Genomic DNA, 17,609 nt, shown 5'->3' with positions numbered 1-17,609 from the left:
CATATGAGTTTCTGAAATTTCACTACTACTAAGGATCATAGTAGCATTACATACGAATCTTAAAAAATTATAAATACAATATACATTCATTCAAATGATTACTTTCATATGAAATTGTTCATCTTGTCAGGTGAAAGTATCTAAAATTTGAAAATAGGGATATTAGAGGAACGATAAGTTGGGAGGTTGATGAAATTTTTACACTAGACTTTGTTCCAGTAGTCAGGAATGGATCTCTTAAGAGTCCGATCCTGTACTGAAACGATACATTTGTATAACCTACTTTATCCTAATCTAAGGGAGAGGGGGAGTCTAAGGAGGCTGTGATAGGTGATAGTGGGTATACAGATCCAACTAGACCAAGAGAGTGCTATGACACAACCCTTAGATTTTTTCACTGCAGGTGAGGTTTGAACCTTCACCTACAGTCCAAGGAGAGATTTAAGTCCCTTGCTAATAGCCACCGAGCCATTAGCATTCATTCACGCTTGCTCTTCCCAGATTTGGTTTGGACTAGAGGCCACTACTGACACTCCCAATCAAATTAAGGTCATGAGATATTATACGTATGTATATTATACGGAATTTTTTTCAATACTGCGATTAAAAGTTTGGCATAAAAGTACGTGTTCAAAAAAATTACACATATAAATTTGTACATGAATAGTTACAGAACTAAAAATATGAATAAATTTACTATAAGTTTTGAAGAATATGCTACATTGGTACCAATTTTAAACTTATTTTTATGTATGAGAAGTTAAGTTTATTACAGTTTTATCACCTTATTATTTAAATATGTATAAATCTACGGTTATTATGATATATGTTGCTCTTATGTTATACATAATTAAAAAAGTCTGTCATTATCCTCACTCAAATTTTAAAATTTTTTTGAAAAAATTGAAGTATAATAGGTTAAAAGTTTATTACATGTTATATATGATTAATTGAAAGGTACGAGTATTTTTTAGAATATTTTTGAAATGTATGAAATACGGAAGAATTTTTTGAATGATAAGTGCTAACTTGTATTTACTACTAGATTAAGGTCAAACTTCAAAAGTCTGGAGAAGTGATATAAAAGGGCACATTGAATACTTTAACTAGAATTTGAGTAGAATGCACTGAGAAACTGCTAAGATATTTCTTCGTTCATACTTTTGTACCAAAGTCAAGATGAGAATGTTGTCCTGAAGACTTGATAATATCCCTCTTTTCCAGATATCCCTTAAATATTGCTTCATCCTGCTGCTTTTTTCTTCAGCTTCATCACATGCATTCCCTTTTCTGAGCTCTGATATATTCTACAAACTTTTATCAATACACAATCCTTAATGAATCCAATCAGAAAAGTCATACTATTTCTCAGACGAAGTAAGTCCAGAGAGTCTAACCTATGTACCAACGGGGGATTAGTTCTAGAGGAGCTAATTTCTTGTTTTGGTGGACGATACAACGTTCCTATGAGATGCTTCACTACCAAAGAACTCCAGAGGGCACTTCGAAATGTTTCTGGACAAGGCCGTCGAATTTGTTTTTGCAAGATGTTCACAGGTAATTTAGAAGAACGCCCTGTTTTGATCAGATGTTTTACCGGTATAGCAACATGTCTTGTCTGGCACTTAGCCCCAACCAATGTAGTAATTCGTGACATAGTCGTCACTTCACAAATGAGCCACCTCAAGAATGTGTTACATCTAATTGGCTGCTGTTTAGAATCCGCCTTTCCAGTTATGGTGTATGAATATGCTCCCGGAACTAAATTTCTTGATGAATGTCTCTGCCGGCGCATTTATGGTAAAGCTCTATCATGGAAATGCAGAGTTAAGATCGCAAAAGATATTGCCAGTGTCTTGCTTTATCTTCATACCTCATTTCGTACGCCTATAATTTTTAGGGATTTAACCCCTTCTAACGTGTTGATAGACCCTTCTGGTGTTGCTAAATTGTTTGACTTCACATTCTCTGTATTCCTTCCCCCTGGAGAGGTTCAAGTGAAAGATCATGGTGGAAGCCAAGGTGGACATCTGGACCCTCAACACAAGATTTCAGGTCTTGTTACTGAGAAGACTGATGTTTACAGCTTTGGCGTGCTAATGCTCGCGCTCTTTACTGGAGAAACAGATGCAATGAAGCATCGCGAAGGAACAAGAGAGCGAATTCATATCCGGGATTATGTTAAAGACTTCCTTGTGACTCACCAAGTCAAAGAAATTGCTGATCCGAGAATGTTGGAAGATGAAGGGAACAATAAGGATGAGATGGAGCAGCAGTTGCTCGATTTTCTTGATCTTGCTTTGAGATGCACAGAATATGAGGGAATGAATAGGCCAGATATGATTGATGTTGCAAAAGAGCTGCGCCAGATGGAGAAGTCTGTTCGCAATACTTAGCTCTAGTGCTTTACCAGCATTACTGCTCTGTGTACTAGGTTCAGGGGTTTGAATTATGCTTTTTCCACTGATATAGAAAAGGCTAGTTTTTGGTATTTGGCAATTAAGGGTGTGTAAGAGATTCCAAAACTACACTATGATAATGTTTGTTGCCCTAATTACCATGGGAATAAGTTCATTCTTCCATAAATTTTTGGCTACTGCTATACACAAGCAAAGTGGATGATTGAAGATCAACCAAAAGTAGGAAATCATAAATCTAAAATAGCTGCAGAGTTGGAAATTGAAGTAATGGTAACGAGGGAAATCCTTAAATTGTAAGAATGAAGAAGCATTTTCAGTGCAAATTTCATGAACCAAAAGTGAACATATTCACAGTATACCTTTGCTTTTTTTTTTTTTTTCTCTTTTGTTTTGTTTTGGTGACAAATTTACTCTAAAAGGGACAAGAGGAACAGATGAACTGACGCATAATAGGTTGCAAATAATGTCAAAAGTATTTTGGAAACTAGTTATTATAAACCAATAACTGATTCGATCCCAGAAATTGAAAATGCAGGATTCAAGTCTCACAACTAGCGAGTTTGTTTGCTTTTAGGGAGAAATGAGAGGTTTATTCCCTAGTGTTTGGTACTCAGCTCCATTTTAGTCTATAGAGTTTCGGTAATAACAAACTTAGTCCTTATGTTTTCAATTTGATGCAAATTCAGACGGATTTTTCCCAATTACTCACCTGTAGTCCTGTGTTGATAAATTGTATTAAGAAAAAAAAAAAGATAGCAACTAACTCTAAATGGTAAGAATAATGCGTGTGATGGTACAGAGTAATTTTAACCTTCTCCCTCAGCCCCGCCACCCCTGCAAAAGCTCCCCCTCCCTCTCCTTCTGCCCGCAACCCCCCTCCCCCACCCCTGCGTTGTGGTGGAGGGAGCTGAGAGGAACGGCAGCGAGGTGGGAGTTGCGAAGAGGAGAGAGAACGTGCGAGGGCTTTGGGTCGCAGCCAAGAAGGAACGGCAGCGTACGGTGGAGCCAGGGGACGTGGGCAGCGGTGTCCGGCCGCGGAGATCGAGAAACGCGCAAGAGGAGAGAGACGTGCGGCGAGGTGGCGGCGTGCGCTGGTGATGAGGGGAGGAGATGGCGGCAGACAAAGGGGGAAGGTGGCAGGGAAAGACAGAGGGAAAGAGGGGAGGGGGGGAGAGAGAAAAAAAAAGAAAAAAGAGATTTTGAAAACCAACATATTGGTCAAAAGGAGAGGGGAGAGAGAGAAAAAAAAAGAGGAAGGCCGGCAAAAGTTGGCCGGAATAGTTACCGGCTCCGGAAGCGGTGGTGGAGGTGGTGGCCGGTTGGATGGGAGAGGAAAAAGAAGAAGAAAAGTTGAAGGGAAAGTTTTTTGTGTATTATTTTGAAGTGTGTAGGTAAAAAATTTGATAAGTTTTTTGGGGTTCCTGTAGCAAAAGTTGTTAAAAAACTAGTAGCTAAAAAACTAGGCCAAAAACTTCACTTCCAAACAAGCCCTAAATTAGTTAAAATAATTTATCAAGGACAAAATTAATTTTAGTGAAAATGTTCAGAAACCAAATTGGCGAAATTCCCTAACTTTAGTTATTGCATCAGCAGCATCCAATCCCGCCCAAAACGAAACATTGAGTTTGTTTGGATAGAGAGAATTTGGAAAAAAACATTTTGCCTCACAAATTCCAATCACCTTTTTATCTTCCCAATCACCTTTTTATCTCACACATAGCACATCATAAAAAGTACTACAGTAAATATCTCAAATAAATCATCCAAATAAACTCTTATCCAAACAAACTCATTATCCCCTCCGAGACAGCACGCAATTGACACAAATATCCCAAACGAAAATCATTCCCTTTCCCTCTCCCAAAACCACCATGATCACCACGCAACTCCTCCTCGCACCACCGCCACGGCCACTGCTCCCCATTTTCTCTCCTAAACCGTCACTACCCCCAATCACCACCTCAGTTAAGTCCCCCACTATTCACCTGCCAATTACAAAGCCCATAATCTCCAGCAGACGAGACTTTCGGGCCTGGGCCGACGACGGAGACGGGGACAGCGGCAGCCCCGACGACTACGACATGGACGACGAAGAAGCCGAGGAAGTAGACAACAAGAAAGACTTCGACGTTGACTACGACACCACCACCGCCATTTCCGCAACCGCGGCCGGAGGAGAGGATGACATTCTGATAGTTCAGAGCAAGAGCTTTATTTCTACTCAGGGTTGGGATTCCGAGAAGATTGTGGAATATAGGATTAATGAAGAGGAGTTTCATAAAATTTGTTTGCTCGATTGTGATTTCTTTATTCGGAAACCTCCTGACCCCGACGACGACGTTTACGACTTCCGGGAGGTAGGAGAGTTTTCTCTTTCAGCATTGTTCACTCTTCTAGGGTAGTGGTACCTTTTGGCTACATTGTGTTGTACATTATGCTGCAAAGTTGTACCCTGTGAATTTTTTTTGGGCTGAATAGTAGTAAGGTACCTTCTGGCTTAAATATTGCATAGTATGTTGTAAAAGTTTTAGCACGTTGTGATGTAGATTCTGTTGCACATTATTCTGTAACAGTTGCATTATGTGATTTCTTTGTTGATATTGCCCATGGTGTTGCTAAATTGTTTGACTTCACATTCTCTGTATTCCTTCCCCCTGGAGAGGTTCAAGTGAAAGATCATGGTGGAAGCCAAGGTGGACATCTGGACCCTCAACACAAGATTTCAGGTCTTGTTACTGAGAAGACTGATGTTTACAGCTTTGGCGTGCTAATGCTCGCGCTCTTTACTGGAGAAACAGATGCAATGAAGCATCGCGAAGGAACAAGAGAGCGAATTCATATCCGGGATTATGTTAAAGACTTCCTTGTGACTCACCAAGTCAAAGAAATTGCTGATCCGAGAATGTTGGAAGATGAAGGGAACAATAAGGATGAGATGGAGCAGCAGTTGCTCGATTTTCTTGATCTTGCTTTGAGATGCACAGAATATGAGGGAATGAATAGGCCAGTTATGATTGATGTTGCAAAAGAGCTGCGCCAGATGGAGAAGTCTGTTCGCAATACTTAGCTCTAGTGCTTTACCAGCATTACTGCTCTGTGTACTAGGTTCAGGGGTTTGAATTATGCTTTTTCCACTGATATAGAAAAGGCTAGTTTTTGGTATTTGGCAATTAAGGGTGCGTAAGAGATTCCAAAACTACACTATGATAATGTTTGTTGCCCTAATTACCATGGGAATAAGTTCATTCTTCCATAAATTTTTGGCTACTGCTATACACAAGCAAAGTGGATGATTGAAGATCAACCAAAAGTAGGAAATCATAAATCTAAAATAGCTGCAGAGTTGGAAATTGAAGTAATGGTAACGAGGGAAATCCTTAAATTGTAAGAATGAAGAAGCATTTTCAGTGCAAATTTCATGAACCAAAAGTGAACATATTCACAGTATACCTTTGCTTTTTTTTTTTTTTTCTCTTTTGTTTTGTTTTGGTGACAAATTTACTCTAAAAGGGACAAGAGGAACAGATGAACTGACGCATAATAGGTTGCAAATAATGTCAAAAGTATTTTGGAAACTAGTTATTATAAACCAATAACTGATTCGATCCCAGAAATTGAAAATGCAGGATTCAAGTCTCACAACTAGCGAGTTTGTTTGCTTTTAGGGAGAAATGAGAGGTTTATTCCCTAGTGTTTGGTACTCAGCTCCATTTTAGTCTATAGAGTTTCGGTAATAACAAACTTAGTCCTTATGTTTTCAATTTGATGCAAATTCAGACGGATTTTTCCCAATTACTCACCTGTAGTCCTGTGTTGATAAATTGTATTAAGAAAAAAAAAAAGATAGCAACTAACTCTAAATGGTAAGAATAATGCGTGTGATGGTACAGAGTAATTTTAACCTTCTCCCTCAGCCCCGCCACCCCTGCAAAAGCTCCCCCTCCCTCTCCTTCTGCCCGCAACCCCCCTCCCCCACCCCTGCGTTGTGGTGGTGGGAGCTGAGAGGAACGGCAGCGAGGTGGGAGTTGCGAAGAGGAGAGAGAACGTGCGAGGGCTTTGGGTCGCAGCCAAGAAGGAACGGCAGCGTACGGTGGAGCCAGGGGACGTGGGCAGCGGTGTCCGGCCGCGGAGATCGAGAAACGCGCAAGAGGAGAGAGACGTGCGGCGAGGTGGCGGCGTGCGCTGGTGATGAGGGGAGGAGATGGCGGCAGACAAAGGGGGAAGGTGGCAGGGAAAGACAGAGGGAAAGAGGGGAGGGGGGGAGAGAGAAAAAAAAAGAAAAAAGAGATTTTGAAAACCAACATATTGGTCAAAAGGAGAGGGGAGAGAGAGAAAAAAAAAGAGGAAGGCCGGCAAAAGTTGGCCGGAATAGTTACCGGCTCCGGAAGCGGTGGTGGAGGTGGTGGCCGGTTGGATGGGAGAGGAAAAAGAAGAAGAAAAGTTGAAGGGAAAGTTTTTTGTGTATTATTTTGAAGTGTGTAGGTAAAAAATTTGATAAGTTTTTTGGGGTTCCTGTAGCAAAATTTGTTAAAAAACTAGTAGCTAAAAAACTAGGCCAAAAACTTCACTTCCAAACAAGCCCTAAATTAGTTAAAATAATTTATCAAGGACAAAATTAATTTTAGTGAAAATGTTCAGAAACCAAATTGGCGAAATTCCCTAACTTTAGTTATTGCATCAGCAGCATCCAATCCCGCCCAAAACGAAACATTGAGTTTGTTTGGATAGAGAGAATTTGGAAAAAAACATTTTGCCTCACAAATTCCAATCACCTTTTTATCTTCCCAATCACCTTTTTATCTCACACATAGCACATCATAAAAAGTACTACAGTAAATATCTCAAATAAATCATCCAAATAAACTCTTATCCAAACAAACTCATTATCCCCTCCGAGACAGCACGCAATTGACACAAATATCCCAAACGAAAATCATTCCCTTTCCCTCTCCCAAAACCACCATGATCACCACGCAACTCCTCCTCGCACCACCGCCACGGCCACTGCTCCCCATTTTCTCTCCTAAACCGTCACTACCCCCAATCACCACCTCAGTTAAGTCCCCCACTATTCACCTGCCAATTACAAAGCCCATAATCTCCAGCAGACGAGACTTTCGGGCCTGGGCCGACGACGGAGACGGGGACAGCGGCAGCCCCGACGACTACGACATGGACGACGAAGAAGCCGAGGAAGTAGACAACAAGAAAGACTTCGACGTTGACTACGACACCACCACCGCCATTTCCGCAACCGCGGCCGGAGGAGAGGATGACATTCTGATAGTTCAGAGCAAGAGCTTTATTTCTACTCAGGGTTGGGATTCCGAGAAGATTGTGGAATATAGGATTAATGAAGAGGAGTTTCATAAAATTTGTTTGCTCGATTGTGATTTCTTTATTCGGAAACCTCCTGACCCCGACGACGACGTTTACGACTTCCGGGAGGTAGGAGAGTTTTCTCTTTCAGCATTGTTCACTCTTCTAGGGTAGTGGTACCTTTTGGCTACATTGTGTTGTACATTATGCTGCAAAGTTGTACCCTGTGAATTTTTTTTGGGCTGAATAGTAGTAAGGTACCTTCTGGCTTAAATATTGCATAGTATGTTGTAAAAGTTTTAGCACGTTGTGATGTAGATTCTGTTGCACATTATTCTGTAACAGTTGCATTATGTGATTTCTTTGTTGATATTGCCCATGGTGTTGCTAAATTGTTTGACTTCACATTCTCTGTATTCCTTCCCCCTGGAGAGGTTCAAGTGAAAGATCATGGTGGAAGCCAAGGTGGACATCTGGACCCTCAACACAAGATTTCAGGTCTTGTTACTGAGAAGACTGATGTTTACAGCTTTGGCGTGCTAATGCTCGCGCTCTTTACTGGAGAAACAGATGCAATGAAGCATCGCGAAGGAACAAGAGAGCGAATTCATATCCGGGATTATGTTAAAGACTTCCTTGTGACTCACCAAGTCAAAGAAATTGCTGATCCGAGAATGTTGGAAGATGAAGGGAACAATAAGGATGAGATGGAGCAGCAGTTGCTCGATTTTCTTGATCTTGCTTTGAGATGCACAGAATATGAGGGAATGAATAGGCCAGTTATGATTGATGTTGCAAAAGAGCTGCGCCAGATGGAGAAGTCTGTTCGCAATACTTAGCTCTAGTGCTTTACCAGCATTACTGCTCTGTGTACTAGGTTCAGGGGTTTGAATTATGCTTTTTCCACTGATATAGAAAAGGCTAGTTTTTGGTATTTGGCAATTAAGGGTGCGTAAGAGATTCCAAAACTACACTATGATAATGTTTGTTGCCCTAATTACCATGGGAATAAGTTCATTCTTCCATAAATTTTTGGCTACTGCTATACACAAGCAAAGTGGATGATTGAAGATCAACCAAAAGTAGGAAATCATAAATCTAAAATAGCTGCAGAGTTGGAAATTGAAGTAATGGTAACGAGGGAAATCCTTAAATTGTAAGAATGAAGAAGCATTTTCAGTGCAAATTTCATGAACCAAAAGTGAACATATTCACAGTATACCTTTGCTTTTTTTTTTTTTTCTCTTTTGTTTTGTTTTGGTGACAAATTTACTCTAAAAGGGACAAGAGGAACAGATGAACTGACGCATAATAGGTTGCAAATAATGTCAAAAGTATTTTGGAAACTAGTTATTATAAACGAATAACTGATTCGATCCCAGAAATTGAAAATGCAGGATTCAAGTCTCACAACTAGCGAGTTTGTTTGCTTTTAGGGAGAAATGAGAGGTTTATTCCCTAGTGTTTGGTACTCAGCTCCATTTTAGTCTATAGAGTTTCGGTAATAACAAACTTAGTCCTTATGTTTTCAATTTGATGCAAATTCAGACGGATTTTTCCCAATTACTCACCTGTAGTCCTGTGTTGATAAATTGTATTAAGAAAAAAAAAAAGATAGCAACTAACTCTAAATGGTAAGAATAATGCGTGTGATGGTACAGAGTAATTTTAACCTTCTCCCTCAGCCCCGCCACCCCTGCAAAAGCTCCCCCTCCCTCTCCTTCTGCCCGCAACCCCCCTCCCCCACCCCTGCGTTGTGGTGGTGGGAGCTGAGAGGAACGGCAGCGAGGTGGGAGTTGCGAAGAGGAGAGAGAACGTGCGAGGGCTTTGGGTCGCAGCCAAGAAGGAACGGCAGCGTACGGTGGAGCCAGGGGACGTGGGCAGCGGTGTCCGGCCGCGGAGATCGAGAAACGCGCAAGAGGAGAGAGACGTGCGGCGAGGTGGCGGCGTGCGCTGGTGATGAGGGGAGGAGATGGCGGCAGACAAAGGGGGAAGGTGGCAGGGAAAGACAGAGGGAAAGAGGGGAGGGGGGGAGAGAGAAAAAAAAAGAAAAAAGAGATTTTGAAAACCAACATATTGGTCAAAAGGAGAGGGGAGAGAGAGAAAAAAAAAGAGGAAGGCCGGCAAAAGTTGGCCGGAATAGTTACCGGCTCCGGAAGCGGTGGTGGAGGTGGTGGCCGGTTGGATGGGAGAGGAAAAAGAAGAAGAAAAGTTGAAGGGAAAGTTTTTTGTGTATTATTTTGAAGTGTGTAGGTAAAAAATTTGATAAGTTTTTTGGGGTTCCTGTAGCAAAATTTGTTAAAAAACTAGTAGCTAAAAAACTAGGCCAAAAACTTCACTTCCAAACAAGCCCTAAATTAGTTAAAATAATTTATCAAGGACAAAATTAATTTTAGTGAAAATGTTCAGAAACCAAATTGGCGAAATTCCCTAACTTTAGTTATTGCATCAGCAGCATCCAATCCCGCCCAAAACGAAACATTGAGTTTGTTTGGATAGAGAGAATTTGGAAAAAAACATTTTGCCTCACAAATTCCAATCACCTTTTTATCTTCCCAATCACCTTTTTATCTCACACATAGCACATCATAAAAAGTACTACAGTAAATATCTCAAATAAATCATCCAAATAAACTCTTATCCAAACAAACTCATTATCCCCTCCGAGACAGCACGCAATTGACACAAATATCCCAAACAAAAATCATTCCCTTTCCCTCTCCCAAAACCACCATGATCACCACGCAACTCCTCCTCGCACCACCGCCACGGCCACTGCTCCCCATTTTCTCTCCTAAACCGTCACTACCCCCAATCACCACCTCAGTTAAGTCCCCCACTATTCACCTGCCAATTACAAAGCCCATAATCTCCAGCAGACGAGACTTTCGGGCCTGGGCCGACGACGGAGACGGGGACAGCGGCAGCCCCGACGACTACGACATGGACGACGAAGAAGCCGAGGAAGTAGACAACAAGAAAGACTTCGACGTTGACTACGACACCACCACCGCCATTTCCGCAACCGCGGCCGGAGGAGAGGATGACATTCTGATAGTTCAGAGCAAGAGCTTTATTTCTACTCAGGGTTGGGATTCCGAGAAGATTGTGGAATATAGGATTAATGAAGAGGAGTTTCATAAAATTTGTTTGCTCGATTGTGATTTCTTTATTCGGAAACCTCCTGACCCCGACGACGACGTTTACGACTTCCGGGAGGTAGGAGAGTTTTCTCTTTCAGCATTGTTCACTCTTCTAGGGTAGTGGTACCTTTTGGCTACATTGTGTTGTACATTATGCTGCAAAGTTGTACCCTGTGAATTTTTTTTGGGCTGAATAGTAGTAAGGTACCTTCTGGCTTAAATATTGCATAGTATGTTGTAAAAGTTTTAGCACGTTGTGATGTAGATTCTGTTGCACATTATTCTGTAACAGTTGCATTATGTGATTTCTTTGTTGATATTGCCCATGGTGTTGCTAAATTGTTTGACTTCACATTCTCTGTATTCCTTCCCCCTGGAGAGGTTCAAGTGAAAGATCATGGTGGAAGCCAAGGTGGACATCTGGACCCTCAACACAAGATTTCAGGTCTTGTTACTGAGAAGACTGATGTTTACAGCTTTGGCGTGCTAATGCTCGCGCTCTTTACTGGAGAAACAGATGCAATGAAGCATCGCGAAGGAACAAGAGAGCGAATTCATATCCGGGATTATGTTAAAGACTTCCTTGTGACTCACCAAGTCAAAGAAATTGCTGATCCGAGAATGTTGGAAGATGAAGGGAACAATAAGGATGAGATGGAGCAGCAGTTGCTCGATTTTCTTGATCTTGCTTTGAGATGCACAGAATATGAGGGAATGAATAGGCCAGATATGATTGATGTTGCAAAAGAGCTGCGCCAGATGGAGAAGTCTGTTCGCAATACTTAGCTCTAGTGCTTTACCAGCATTACTGCTCTGTGTACTAGGTTCAGGGGTTTGAATTATGCTTTTTCCACTGATATAGAAAAGGCTAGTTTTTGGTATTTGGCAATTAAGGGTGTGTAAGAGATTCCAAAACTACACTATGATAATGTTTGTTGCCCTAATTACCATGGGAATAAGTTCATTCTTCCATAAATTTTTGGCTACTGCTATACACAAGCAAAGTGGATGATTGAAGATCAACCAAAAGTAGGAAATCATAAATCTAAAATAGCTGCAGAGTTGGAAATTGAAGTAATGGTAACGAGGGAAATCCTTAAATTGTAAGAATGAAGAAGCATTTTCAGTGCAAATTTCATGAACCAAAAGTGAACATATTCACAGTATACCTTTGCTTTTTTTTTTTTCTCTTTTGTTTTGTTTTGGTGACAAATTTACTCTAAAAGGGACAAGAGGAACAGATGAACTGACGCATAATAGGTTGCAAATAATGTCAAAAGTATTTTGGAAACTAGTTATTATAAACCAATAACTGATTCGATCCCAGAAATTGAAAATGCAGGATTCAAGTCTCACAACTAGCGAGTTTGTTTGCTTTTAGGGAGAAATGAGAGGTTTATTCCCTAGTGTTTGGTACTCAGCTCCATTTTAGTCTGTAGAGTTTCGGTAATAACAAACTTAGTCCTTATGTTTTCAATTTGATGCAAATTCAGACGGATTTTTCCCAATTACTCACCTGTAGTCCTGTGTTGATAAATTGTATTAAGAAAAAAAAATAAAAGATAGCAACTAACTCTAAATAGTAAGAATAATGCGTGTGATGGTACAGAGTAATTTTAACCTAAAAAACTAGAAAAGAAAAACAAAGAAATTTCTTAGAATTCTTTTTTTTAGAGTAACGGGGTAGAAAGTGAAAATGAATTCTTCATTAATTAACTAGGAGCCCCGACTAGTTTTAACTTTGTACTTTAACAAATTTCTATTTTCTTTCACTTTCCCTTGATTAACTGGTCCCTCATGTGGAGGTTATTAGTCCTTAATCTGTTATTTAAATCACCTACTTTTTTCCTTTTTGCCTTTAAATTTATTTTAACAAACACATGAATTTTTAAATTCTTTTTTTCCCCTTTCGCTTGGTTAACTCATTACTCACGTGTAGGTTATTATAGTCTCTAATCTGTTGTTTAAAGTCGCCTACTATTTTTATTTTTTGTCTTTAAATTTATTTTAAAAAATACATGACTGCACATAACTGCCCTTGGAGAAATATCTTGAATCTGCTTCAAATTAGAAATATCGGAGACAAGACTTGTTTTTACCAAAATTTTAGGGACTAAATACCGCAGACACTAAACATTGGGACCAAAACTGTATTTCTCCCTTAATTTTGTATTAGTATCTGTTCCACCAAGTACTTAGTTAGTCATAATTTGTTGTATTAATCACATTATGTGGGTTAAGTGTAATGTAATGAAATACAAAAACCAAAAAGAGAAACAAGAAACAAAAAAACCATTGGTGATTTGATATTATCAAGTTTACACCAAATGAGCTTTCATGAAGTTAGGGTAATATTATTGAGTCACTACTTATCCCTGTAGAAGCTTAGATCTAGATTCTCACCAATGTGCACTAATACAAATAGGAAAAATCGTCCAAAACGTCCCTCATATTTTGTAAAATGACTTTTTTCGTCCCTTACTTTTAAAAGTGTAATTTTATGTCCCTTACATATTCACATCGGTCAAATTTAGTCCCTAACTAGGTTTCCGATCATTTTTTGGCCAGAATCCATCACGTGCCTTGCACGTGATCATTTTTTAAGGGTAAATTTGTCAAATTATATTTTACATAATCTGATCTATAGTCCTCCATATTTTATAAAACAAATTTTTTCGTCCCTCACATTTGAGCATTTCACAAAATAAATTTTTCCATCCCTCACAATCGCCCTCGTTGTAGAATTCTTTTTTTTTTCCATCATAAAATAAGAATTCACCCCAACATTCGCCGCGTCCGGATTTAGCACTTGCATCGTTGTTGATGAGAGAGGGCAAGGCTTTCAATGATGATGAATCAAGACGACAGCTTCTAGTTACAAAGGAGAAGTTTGGATCAATTGCTAGAGCTTACTTTCTAGCCGGAGACGACAAGATAATACCGGTTGATCTTCAAAGGTGGATGGTACAAAATAATCCGCCTGATTTGGTTAGAGTGATAGACGGTGCAGATCATATGGTCATGATCTCTAAGCCGGAACAGCTTTACAACTATTTGATTGAAATAGCTGTGCTGCTGAAGAACTATGCTTCTATCTAGTCAGTCGACATTAGACGTTTAAGGCTTCCTTTTGCATATGGTCTTCGACATTTCTTGATGCGTTTGCAGGTGTTTGGACCCTTTCCCAAGTTTCCATTTCAATGTAATTAGTCCCTATTGGTATTGTTTCAATGCTTCTGCGGGCACCAAAATTGATGATAATCATTTCAAGGAAAATTTCTGACAAAGAGCATCGTAGTTAAGATCTTAAATGAAAATGTTAGGGACCACGCCTCACCGACCAGAGGAAAAATGACACACAAGTATAGAAAGATTTCAGTCAAAAAATATATTGAGTTTGCGTGATCCTGACCGATTCTCCCCAGGAAACAATTTTCTCCGTGAAACAGTAAAAGCTTTTGGTTATGGAGTCATATGAATTGTTTTACGCAGCCCACCTACTTCCAGCTGAAAAGTTGCTACAATATCACGTAAGTGTATAGAAACTATGGGACGTCATCCCTTTCTTTGGGATGCTGGAGGTCAGGGGTTCAACCCCTACCTCTCACAACTTGTCACCCTACGTGGCTGGTCTTTGTCCTCACGGGATAGTTCGAACGATCCGCTCCCCCTCCTTAGGATATGGCGACCTTCCTGGCTTGTTCAGGGTTCGAATCCCGCTGTTAACGTGTTTGGTGTGGAGTGGGGCCTTCTTTCCCGGATCGCAGGAGATTAATCGGATCCCGTAAGAATTGATCCGGACACCCCGATATCGACAAAAAAAACAAAAAAAAGTATAGAAACTACGGGACGATTATGTTCAAATTAACTTATATTCTTGTGCTATCCGTAATCGGTAAAATTTCACTGGAAAGCTCCACCGACCCCAATCACTCCAGTCTCGAGACGTCCTCTCCCCTTTTGTTTTCTCTTTTCCTTTTCTTTTCTTAATCAATCAATCAATCATCTATCTATGCCTTTTGCTAGAAGCGATGGACTTGAGATGACCACTCAGCCCTATCCATTCTTTAGCCTTTCTCTCTCATACATTGCCCATCGTGGTCAATGAGATATCTGAAGAGATCCCCATCAAATTCAACTTTCCTGTTGTCCTCTCTTCTTCCATCTCCCTTTTGTTACGGGAGAATAGATGGTGAAAAAAATCAGTTGAGCACTAAAAAATATTTTGATTAAAATAAAATAAAGGAAAGAGGAAAAAGTTTTGATTCTTCTAATTCCTCCACTTTCTTATGCTCGCGTTCTTTTGTACTTTTTTTTGCTTTCTGAAGAAACCATACGTTGTGGGTTTTGCTGTTTTTTCCCAATAGAGCAAGGGATCAATGATAAATGAGGCATCTTTTTCAGATTTGAGGTTATGTTTAAGAGTTTTTACCAATGATTTTTTAAATTAATAGCCTATTGTTGTTTGTTTTTGCTTGAACTATTTTTATCTATCGGTAGACTCCTTGATTTTCAAGTTTAGAAGAGATTTTTGCAATTTTTTGGGACGAAAACAGCTTGGATGAGTTTTCAGGAAAATTGCCTCGGCGAGTTTCTTGCTACAGATTTATGTGTTTTGGATTATTGTTATCGAAGTGCTTTTGCCACGATCAATCATAATAACTTTTCATTGCTTATGAAGTGTATATTTGTCTACACGTATTACGACATTTCAACGTTCAGATCCTCGGGTCGCATGGATTACAAGAAGAAAAAAGAAAAGAAGTGGGGAAAATCTCTATAAGGGTCTTGTTTTCTTGCTTTTTAGGTGGAGAAAAGGAGTTGAAAAGTTGGGGGCATCTTCCTTTGCTGTTTACTGTTGGTACGTAGAGAAAAGAAGGATTTGAGCACCAACCATGCAAGCCTGAACTTTTTTGAGTCTGGAAATGGCTTGTTTCTAACTATTCAAAGTAAATTTTCTATTTAATTTACAAGGAAAACAGATTACTTTTCCTTGTTTCTTCTTTTGTGTGGCAAATGAAAGAAATTTAATGAGTTTAGGATTTGAGTCAATAAGCAATAAATTCAGCAATTGGCAGTTGAGAATTGGTATTTAAAGAATTTTCTTCGACCCGATTTATGGCCTTCGCACAGAAATGAAAAAAAAAAGAAAGAAAGAAAGAAGAAGAAGAAAACAAATTTTTGGATTTGTTAAAGAGTATAGAAACAGAAGACGGCGGCAAACACAGCATCATAATTTTTTTTTTTTTTCACATTAGCGGCACATTCTAGTCTAACCTATCCTACTTCTATTTCTAAGAGGGGGAACTTAAGCTAAGAGAAGCGACTCTAGAGAGTGGGTCAAATGAGTCGGAGAAACCTGACGGGAAATTAACCACCATCTGATCAGACGAATGCACCACTCACTCGCATGAATTTAACATTTCTCATATTAAAACACATTGATAAGATTCAAGATTTGAACCCTTAACCTCCTACCCTACTATATACAACGGTGGCAACTCCTCTATTGAGAGTTGGCTGAAGCGTCATATTTAGGTGGCCGAATTGCGACCGAAATCTATGGGACCAAGAGTTTGGAGCCGACATTTCATGGCTATAACATATGCTCTACACGTGGTGGCGAATGTCTGGCCCATCACCCGACAGCCAACACCGTTGCTACCCCTGCCTTGGAATATGAACTTCACCAGATACCCCTTTTGGATCAACTCAAGTGGCATCTGTTGTCCGGTTGAGAAGGGATTTACTACCTTTTCTGTTGAGAAGGGAATCCGCAGCAGTAGCCCACAAAAGTGGGTACTGGATAAATACTATCTCGTACCATAACCCACAAAAGTATGTACTAAATAAACTCTATTCCATGCAATAGTCCGTCAATCACGTAAAAGAATAAGACATACTAAACAAGTCTTATACGATACATTCAAGAGTGCACATTAGATAAATTATTTCCAGTGCAATAATCTGCAAGAGTACGCACCGAGTAAATCCTATTCCGTGTAATAGCTTGCCAATCACATAAAATGGTAAGACGCACTAGACAAGTCTTGCGTAATGGACGGATGTCCTAGGAGAGGTTCGAATTCGAATTGACAGGAAAGCATAACGCAAACTCTACTATTTCGACCAACTTAAGAAACGTGATTTACTATCTTTGTTTTGGGGGTGTCCTATTTTATACTCTGTCCTTGCACATTCTACCGGATAGTACCGTTTGTACACCATTTTACTTCACCATGTTGGCATAATAAAATAACCTTTTAGGAGTTTCTCATTCAATTTCGTTAATTCTAATAGTTTTCCTATTTAGAAATGGGTGTATTATCAAGTAATTAATTATATGGTTGTTTTTTATCCTTCAAGTTTTTCTAGTCATAAATACGGTACGAGTATTTCTCTAAAAGGGTCTACTGAGTTTTTTAAAAGGTATGTACATGTTACTTTTTGGTTTTTTACTTACTATGAATTATTGATTTGGTGAAAAATGTTGATGATTTCATCAGAACTGAAAAATTATTTGATGATCGTGCTAGTGGGAGTTTAGAATTGTTAGGTGAAGAAATTTATAACAAGAGAAGAGACTACGAGTTTATGATTACTGAGAAGATTTGACGATTACGGTGATAAATGTATAAACATCTTTCAATATTTTGGTCAACAAGAGATTACAGCAAAATTTTTTGCACGGTTCAAAGCTTGTCCTCTGGTTGACTACAAGGTGTTG

General features: G+C 39.6%; 1 protein-coding gene across 1 annotated transcript; it reads left to right on the top strand.

Moving 5' to 3' along the window:
* The first annotated feature begins 1,466 nt into the window (after nt 1-1,466).
* On the top strand, nt 1,467-2,396 carry LOC140015990 (non-functional pseudokinase ZED1-like). The gene has a single exon (XM_072068828.1). It carries the CDS (start codon nt 1,467-1,469, stop codon nt 2,394-2,396), a length of 930 nt encoding a protein of 309 aa, XP_071924929.1.
* The last annotated feature ends 15,213 nt before the right edge of the window (nt 2,397-17,609 follow it).

The sequence above is a fragment of the Coffea arabica genome, chromosome 10c, assembly GCF_036785885.1.
Source record: "Coffea arabica cultivar ET-39 chromosome 10c, Coffea Arabica ET-39 HiFi, whole genome shotgun sequence".
Taxonomy (NCBI): Eukaryota; Viridiplantae; Streptophyta; class Magnoliopsida; order Gentianales; family Rubiaceae; genus Coffea; species Coffea arabica.
Note: the sequence above shows the minus strand (reverse complement) of the source record. Positions and strands in the feature narration are given on the sequence as shown.